An 8,379-nucleotide genomic window follows, 5' to 3' on the forward strand; every position below is an offset into this window, starting at 1 on the left:
ACTTTCGGTGCGATTTCAATCTCAGGGGTGTGCACCTGTGTTTGCTTACGGGGAGTTGCTTGCTTTTGGTGGGAAAATCTGATTATTTCCCGGTATTTTTCTTCAATCCAGGTCTTTAGTTGTAAATCTTGTGTAAATGCATGTAGCATCTTATTTTCCATTGACAACTTGACCTTTGGATCGTTAAATGATTCATTAATTTCAAATGCACGTTTCAACGACCTGCAGTAAATCTGGGAAGAAGACAAGGTCGGTGAATGGTGAAGGACAGGCACAGACAGGCGAAAAAATTACTGACAACTTTCAACTTGTGACAAAAAGTTAGCTTCGGCGAAATAAAGTCTTAAAGACTGATGAAAGGGCCAAAAAGAGTTGAGAGGGATAACGCACATACTGGAGTTTGTTAAATTATAAAACAGAAACAGACCTCTTCAAACTGCCAACAACTGGTTTTCAATCACAGCTACCTGAAATCTTGAGCCAGTGTAAACATAACTTTAGTTTCGCAATGCCTACACTTCCGTGTAATGTAACGGTGTGTATGTAACGATGTGCGCCAGAATCGATGGCGTGTCACCATGCTATCGTATTTTTCAATGATAGGCCTAATGAATATCCCAGTTGCTCTCTGATTCCCGAGTTGTGATTTGCGAACCGAATATGCAAGATAATGTACACGGCGTTGACAAAGATACAGTAAGTCTGATATAGGAACATCAGTATATTGAAAAGGGGCAGCTTAAAAACTTACTTGTCTATTTTGCATCGACCGTGTGTAATTTCGCCTAATATAGGTACCGATTAAAATAGATTCACTAATAGGGTTTTTGCCAAAAACTAAATAAAAAACCGGATGGAGCTCTTTGACTGTACTGCGGTTCTGAATACCTGCCTGAGAATAGTTCAAACCCTTTGCTCTTTTTGGTTAATTTCCCTTCATAGTGTTGTCATTCATGTACCGATATACCGACGTATAATAACGATTTTTGTCGGACTCAAGTTCAAAAAGTAGACCTACATCCCAGATTTTGTAACCGTTGGGCACGGGCTACAGAACGCTCATATGAGCGATATAGAGGCGGCGCCCCCGGGGCCACATTACAGCATCCTTTGGAAATGTCCCAGTATACGTCATCATAATGCACCAGGGGATTGGAGTTCAATGGAATTCGTTTTTTATGGTCGTCATTGTATGTAAAACCCGCTGTAAAGTTACTAACGCAACACGGCGACAATACTTAGTAAATGTATGAATAGGTGTGGTGATCCAGCTGTTAGTCACAATCGCGTGCATACGTACAGGAACTAGTCTATTTACCAACCGACTAAAAATATTCCGCTACCGAGAGAGAGCAGTGCGCTTCCTCGAGGCCTCTGTTACAAGTTGTGTGGAGGTACATGTATATATACAGTATATAGCTTGACACACGCAGAGAGAGTCGACCATCAAGCCGATCTGTGAGCACAGGAGTGTCAGCCAGGGCATTTTGGTCGTACAAACCTCATTAAAAAATCCTGCATTCCTCAGCGATTCCAGATAAAACAGCGCAGCCTGGAGTCCGTGGGGTCTGTTTGTGCACCCAAACGGTCCAGACAGGGTTTAGTCAGCGGGTTCGCGGCGTCTGACCGCACAAAAGGTCGCAATTTCATGGGCTGCTAGACACGGCAAAATAATATCGTGGGATCGTGCCTGTATGTGCATCTACTGTGTCAACTACATGTACTTTGAATTCGCGTAGGCCTACAATTACCATACCAGCATTTTGCCAGTGCACATTATGTGTTACACCTCGAACGCGAGTGAACAGCAAATTCACATTCAAGTGCCAGCAACTGCGTGTGATGTGTTTTTCTCATCCAACTCCAACCGGGGAGCCTTAATAGTCGTGCTTCACGAACGTCTCCACCTTAAGTGAGCCGTCATATCTCTTCATAGGAGGGACTCGTGGTCTTGCTCCAGCGAACACGTGTGGTGAGTCATCAGAGAATTGTCGCGTTAGGAATAAACTTTTTTCCGTTTTTCCTTCAAAGATACATGGTAAGCTGGACACGATACGCATGTACGTGTGCTGCTGGTGTTAGTCTGTTAGTGGTAAGTTGCCATTCAGACTTATTATTCCTGCATGAAATATGAATTTTCGTAGAACAGAAAATCGGGCTCGCTACAGCCTAAAATTGACAGACATGATGTCATGCATGTCATGCAAAATGACCCATGGATTCCATCCCTTGTCACGAATGTCGCTGTGAATCAGGGTAAAATATCGCATCGTCGATACGATTGAAGTCTATCTTCGTAACGTTACTATAGGAAGAGATGAACCTATAGTTTCAACCCGAAATAAATGTTTTACAATGTTATAGTAGTGTTATTCTTTTCCTGTCCTGCCACTTGTCTATTACCTACCCCCAAAACTGTGGGGTCCGACGTCCGCCCCGCTCCCACGTCGGACCCCACAGTTCTGGGGGTAGAGCTATTACCCACGCTGTTGCATGGAATGTGGAATGGATAGGGTCATTAACAGTGTTCTATCTTTATTGTCGTCTCTAAAGTATAGACTCAATGTAAGTTGTTGAATGTTACGCCCCCTCCATGCTTCTTTCTGAACTAAAAATCTGAATTGGGTATCACATTTATTCAGATTTTGTCGTAACCTGCTTGGGCAAGAGGTCGAGGGCTGTCTCCTGACTCGGCGTATTCGCCACCAAATAACATGAAATTTCACCTTGCCTGGTGTTTTCATTGAAGACAATTCCCAGTCACCTTTGGAAAACTTTTGTGAAACTCTAAAATCGTAGCAGCCAGGCGCGGAACTCTTACTACTTGGGTATTTGCATTGTTGTTTCGGTGATGAATAATTCATCCAAATTGGATCTCTCCTTTCGTCTGCACGGTTCTGAAACCAAATATCTTGAATTGTATTCTTCCATGCTTGCGTTGACTGATGCAGTTTATGTTGAAAGGTAAAACGTATCGCTCAATTGAGTTCAAATTTGCCATCTACTGTAGATAGCAAAGGATAATGTTATAAGTGCGTGACATTAGTCCCTACTTTTGTCGTTCATCAAGATTTAGGTAATAATTCAAACCCTTTTTTGTTCTCTCCTTTCAATTTTCGTCGTAGTATTGACATCCCAGTTTCCCAGCCAGTAAATAATAGTCTTATTTCAGAGGAAAGCAACTGCATATGTGGCGCTTTTTCTCGACCTCTTGGCAGCAGTTTGGCGCGGTGAGGTGCCAGTAGTACATGTACAAGAAATCGACCTCCCCGCCGTGAGCGGATGCTGCCAACAACTCAGCTGTGGTGACGGTCCGCCGAACCTAAGGAATTTCCCCGTCAGCGTGGATCAAAGTTGACGACTTGCGTGTGGTTGTGGAACTGCACTGTTTTTTGGGCTGAGGAGGTCAAGGGTAGGGCTAAAGCTTTTAGTGAGAACTCCCAAGGGCGGAAACCGGACTGGGAATAATACAATTCAGGAGGTGTATTGTGCTGAATCCCTCCCTTGCTTGCCGTATCGCAGACAGTGGAATTTGGTTTCAGGGTTATGCGACTTCCCCGTTTATAACTATCACCAGAGAGGCTCCGCAGTTGTAGGCTAGTGACTAATGAAATGCATGTCATTTGACAAAGAGTGATTGAGCCAGAAGGGATTTTTTGTTTGGATATTTGACGACGGCTCGCGTGCTGCGAGACAAGGTCAGGAGGTGATATTGCGGCCCCGGAGTCTTGCATTGATGCTTGTGGAACGACTGGTATGCATCGTACCCGGCTGATCTAATTTTAAACTATTCCAAGCTACAGCCTGGTGACGGTGAATGCACGTTGAACATGAATGTTGTAGGAGTTGCTAATCCGGCAGCAATGGCGGCCACAACGGGGACTTGCACCGACCAGGATATACGGCAGATTGAACGGTTCTTCACCAGCCTGAAGAGTCGGGTGTACGTCTGTCCGGCTCTGGCCAATCTTTATTTCACCACCTTGCAGGAGATGGCCAACCTGGGCGGCTGGGAGCTGGCCACGACGGGATTCCCGACTTTAATCTTCGAGAACAGACAGAACGAGCGACGGCTCGTGCTGTGCATCGCCGAGAAGGGGACCGGGTTTGTGCAGTGGAAAGACGGCCTGAACCAGGACAGCAAGTATAGGTCTCCGGAGAGGAACTTCCATACTCTGTGCGTCTCTGGAGACGCACAGAAACTGGCCGGCCTGAGTTTCGACAACGACCTGGCGGCGGCCGAGCTCCTAGACACCGTGCACGCGTGGCTTGAGGAGCTGGCCTCGGAGGAGGGGTCTCAGAACGCCAAGAAGAAGAAGAGGAAACACAGGGAGCCCAAAGTCACGTTGCCCAAGAAGGAGACGATATCGCAGCCTTGCATGTTCGAACACGTCACAAATTTGGACCACGAGAAGTTCGTGCAGCGGATGATGGGCACCGTGCCTACCATTGTAGCACCAACACCCCAACAATATGGCGGGGGATCTCCGCCAGAGAACGGGGACACTTCTAAAATGCTAGCTTACGCTGAGAGCACCTCGACAGAGGACTCGGGGCTGGATGAGCTCCATGAATGATTGTCCTGTGCTTTTAAAAAACTGTGCCTGCTGTACGCGAAGTAAATTGTAGCTCGTACGTATTTTTGATGGCATGACTATATACATGCACTCTCCAAGTTGGACGAAAAGAACATGATGAACATCCTATGCAATACTTACAGGGAAACCAATAGACTTGAACGGTGTTCGCAATACACGGTGGAACATAGGAAGATTGCCTCAGCATTTGACTTCGGCTTGTAAAACTGTACATATACATTTTTTTAAGCGTTATAGGGGTGCAAAGTTCTATGTTGCTTTAGGTCGCAAACTATTTGTACTGCAAACGATTTGCCAGCGTAATTTATTAATTATGCACCTTTATGTTATGTTTGAAATATACCATTCCAGACATTACTTTTTGAAGTGCAGTCAATGAGTGCATGATTTGTACTGTAAAGTCGTACATCACGGAAAAGACAGTGATATATATTTTGCTAGATTGAAAATTGTAATGTTATAGGCCTACTTGTGTCTGCCAAATTTTTGGCGCAAACCATTAACATGTATTTAATTAAAAGCCCAACTTTTAAACTAACGGGAGAAGATAGATGTCCGATGTGTTAATGATACACATTTCCTTTCAGTTCGAGGGTATATGACTTTTTTTTAACTTGCATAAGAGGCAATAAAGAAATACATTTTCAGTAATGTTTATATTAACAATGGCTGACCGATATTCGAGACTCTCTGAAGAAAAAAATTTGCCTATGAATATTAAAGATTTTCCCGTAATAGGTCAAAACGAAGGCTGAAGAAGCACTACTAAAAACCGCCTGCCGCCCCTTTCTCTCTTACTATATAATATTGCTCGTGTTTATAATTGTCAGTTTATATTTATTTTCAGTAAATGTAACTTATTTTTGCAGTAGCAGTCTGTCAAAATGTGACCGATGTTGTTGGAGTGTGGTTTACTAATAATTTTTAGATTACCTTTTCTAAAAATCCTAGTTGTACTGTACATTTCATGGATAGTATTTTTAGAATATTGTTGTCACGCTTTCTCATTTTTATTTCATCTACACCAACGTTTCGTGTCAAGTAAAATATTTCAGTCCTGACTATAGGTAATTGTCCCACGCGACTGTTTACACCGATGCAATTTCGCTACATAGTATAAATTAATGTTTGTAAAAAGTTTTAAGTCTCGAATGCATAACCATGTTACCAATTGATAAAATTTACAACAGCTTTCACTTTTTTCATCGCCCTGGCTAACGTGGTATTAAAGGTATCCACAAACTAATTGGCACATGCAGGTCAAGACTGATACTTCGGTATATCCAAACAAGCGTCCGTTTCGCGCCATCGTTGTAATTCAAACCCGGAGAAAGGCTCATAAAATAACGGAAAGAAGTCAACCTGATTCTTCCGTTTTGGACGGAATCCACTGTGTACTAACATTCTTAAGTACACACATAAAGTCGGACGTGGGAAACTTCAACTTTATTTTGCGCGTGGTTCAAACACAGTGTTCTCAGATAATACAATTTAACGTCTGGTATTGTGGGTAAGGTTATAGATCACGTAATAGGACATTTTTGATGTGTATATGTAACAATGAATAACCTATTTCAAAAGACCCTCTTTCTTCTGACTTCCGTATAGGTGTCACAGTTCGAGGGCAGCTCTTTTGTTACGGTGATTTGAATACTGGAAGTAAATAAGTCAACGACTCTTCATAACCTGAATACTTCGAAAACCCAAACAGTTCTTTTGTAATAAAGTATACCCGTCGTGAATTTCTCCAAAGACAAGTGACCTGAGAGATTTCTGTTGAAACGGAAGTGATTTTGAGTGACATGTCGTTGAGTCCTTCAAATTCATGCACTTTTACATGTGTACTTGAAGTAATTTTTTTACTCCCTTTACGATGGTTAGCCATCATCACGCTGTTTCTCAACATGTTTATGAGAATACACTTTTTATGATTGTAACATTTTCACGCAGGTATTTCATTGTATGAAAATTAAAGAGGTATATTTTTAGTGAGTCTTTACGGTCCTGTTATGTTGAAAAGTGATAAAGATATTTTAGATATTGAGCACGCGCAAAAATAAAATTAAAATGCAGATGTAATTAAAAGAGTGCATTTGCTTTATTATGCGACGTCTTGAAAAAAGACATCTGTAACATTTTTACTGTATTTCTGTGTATGGAAAGATTTGCTATGACAATAGAGGATTTGCATGGTAGCCATCTTGTAGGGTAGTTCTTTCGTTCCACAGAGAAACCTCCTTTGTGCATACCCAGTGAAACAAAACCTCTGGCCTGCAAGATGGCAGCCATGCAAACCCTCTATACATGTACAGTGTATCCATGATGAGGATTACACTGTGGCCTCTTCCTTTTTCCTGTTTTGTAGTACACGAAGGCCAAAGGGTTGCTTTCGATACACGATACCTGTAACAGCCAAACCTTCACCATTGAGCCACGTATAACGACCGGAAAGAGATCTATTGTGATAACAAAAATTGGGTTGAGTCAGTTACGGTACATCCCCAGACGGGAAATGTTTTTACCGCAAAAAAAATTATTTACCCATCATCACGCCTGAGAGAATGCACGTTTTCTTGAACAAATTCCGGTTGCATGGTCCTGTCATTTCACAGACTTTGAATTTTTTCGGTATTCTTCCCCTGACTGACGTATACGTGTACTGTCGAAATTCCGGCCTCATCACAACTCTGTGAATGTTAAAACATGCAGTTACAATTCCGAATGACCATGCTGTTATAAGTTGTATTTTAAGGATCCAGGAAGCTGCCTTTGTCCTACATCCGTCCTTTCTCAGAACAAAACTAGAATCAGTTTCGGTTCTCAATGCGCGAAACTTTTAGTAATTAAAAATGATGTAAAAGTCAAGTAAAGACAATGAAAGTTAAATTTGAGATTAGCACAAGCAGATATCATTTTCCTAAGTTATAGTTACGTGACTTGACTTGAAGGCCTGTATGTGGAGTTGTGTTGAAAACGTATACTGTACGTTTGGTACTCGGTGTCTTGAATTTCAGGTCGGGCACCATTTTTAGGAAAAATTATGTAACATTTAAAGGAGATATGAAAGCTTACTGACTACCAGGCTAGTTCTATTTAGTACGGTGACCCCTACACGGCATCAGAGCCATAATGATAACTTTCTATTAGATTAAAGTAACGAGGGTATGAATGGCATGTTTTAATTTGTGCATGTTGCATAATAAAGAATTTGAATTTCCTTCTCTTTTGCAACTGGAAAGCATACTACAGACATTTTTGGTTGGCGATGAATATCTCGCGGGGTTTTCCGCAGTTCCTGGTCTTGTGGGTATTTTTCTGGTGGAAATGTAAATTGGCAAGTGGTAATAATAAGAATGAATTGAACTTATTTGAATGATTAGATGTGAATACCAGTCGTCTTAGACTGGAAGACCATTCTTCCTCTTCTTAGGTTAGCTTGTGCGCATTTTGAGCAACCAGACAAGAACGGAGAGAGACGTTGAAACCTTATGGGGTTAACTATGGCCTGATGAGTATATATTTCCTATAAATGTATTGAGTAGTTGGTCAGTACCTGCCGGCTTTGATCCAAGATCAGGAACTTGACGGGGATTTGGTTTTGATTTATGGATAAAGTTGTTTTCTAGATGTGGTGACAGCGAGCCCACAGGAATGCGGGATATTATGCATTGCTCGTAGTATGGTTCATAACTTAAAGGAGTTTCGTGGGTGTTTACTTATGTACTTTATTAACGAGAAGCATCAGTTGAAAGTAAAACATCAACTTCCTTCTGAAAACGTA

General features: G+C 42.0%; 1 protein-coding gene across 4 annotated transcripts; it reads left to right on the forward strand.

Annotated features, from left to right (window-relative positions):
• The first annotated feature begins 1,239 nt into the window (after positions 1 to 1,239).
• Positions 1,240 to 8,379, forward strand: LOC110991065 (uncharacterized). Of its 4 annotated transcripts, none has more exons than XM_022256177.2 (2): positions 1,240 to 2,092; positions 3,126 to 8,379. In XM_022256177.2, exon 2 carries the CDS (start codon positions 3,831 to 3,833, stop codon positions 4,575 to 4,577), a length of 747 nt encoding a protein of 248 aa, XP_022111869.1. In that variant the 5' UTR covers positions 1,240 to 2,092; positions 3,126 to 3,830; the 3' UTR covers positions 4,578 to 8,379. The 4 variants fall into 4 exon arrangements, with proteins under 4 accessions (XP_022111869.1, XP_086991036.1, XP_022111868.1 ...); XM_087134910.1 differs by having other exon boundaries at positions 3,173 to 8,379; XM_022256176.2 differs by having other exon boundaries at positions 1,240 to 1,972.

Source organism: Acanthaster planci, linkage group LG03 (assembly GCF_054643075.1).
Source record: "Acanthaster planci isolate LZ-2023a linkage group LG03, COTS_SCS, whole genome shotgun sequence".
Taxonomy (NCBI): Eukaryota; Metazoa; Echinodermata; class Asteroidea; order Valvatida; family Acanthasteridae; genus Acanthaster; species Acanthaster planci.

Coding starts and splice junctions, on each gene's coding strand:
- LOC110991065 (XM_022256177.2), top strand. CDS start 3,831: ATGAATGTTGTAGGAGTTGCTAATCCGGCAGCAATGGCGGCCACAACG.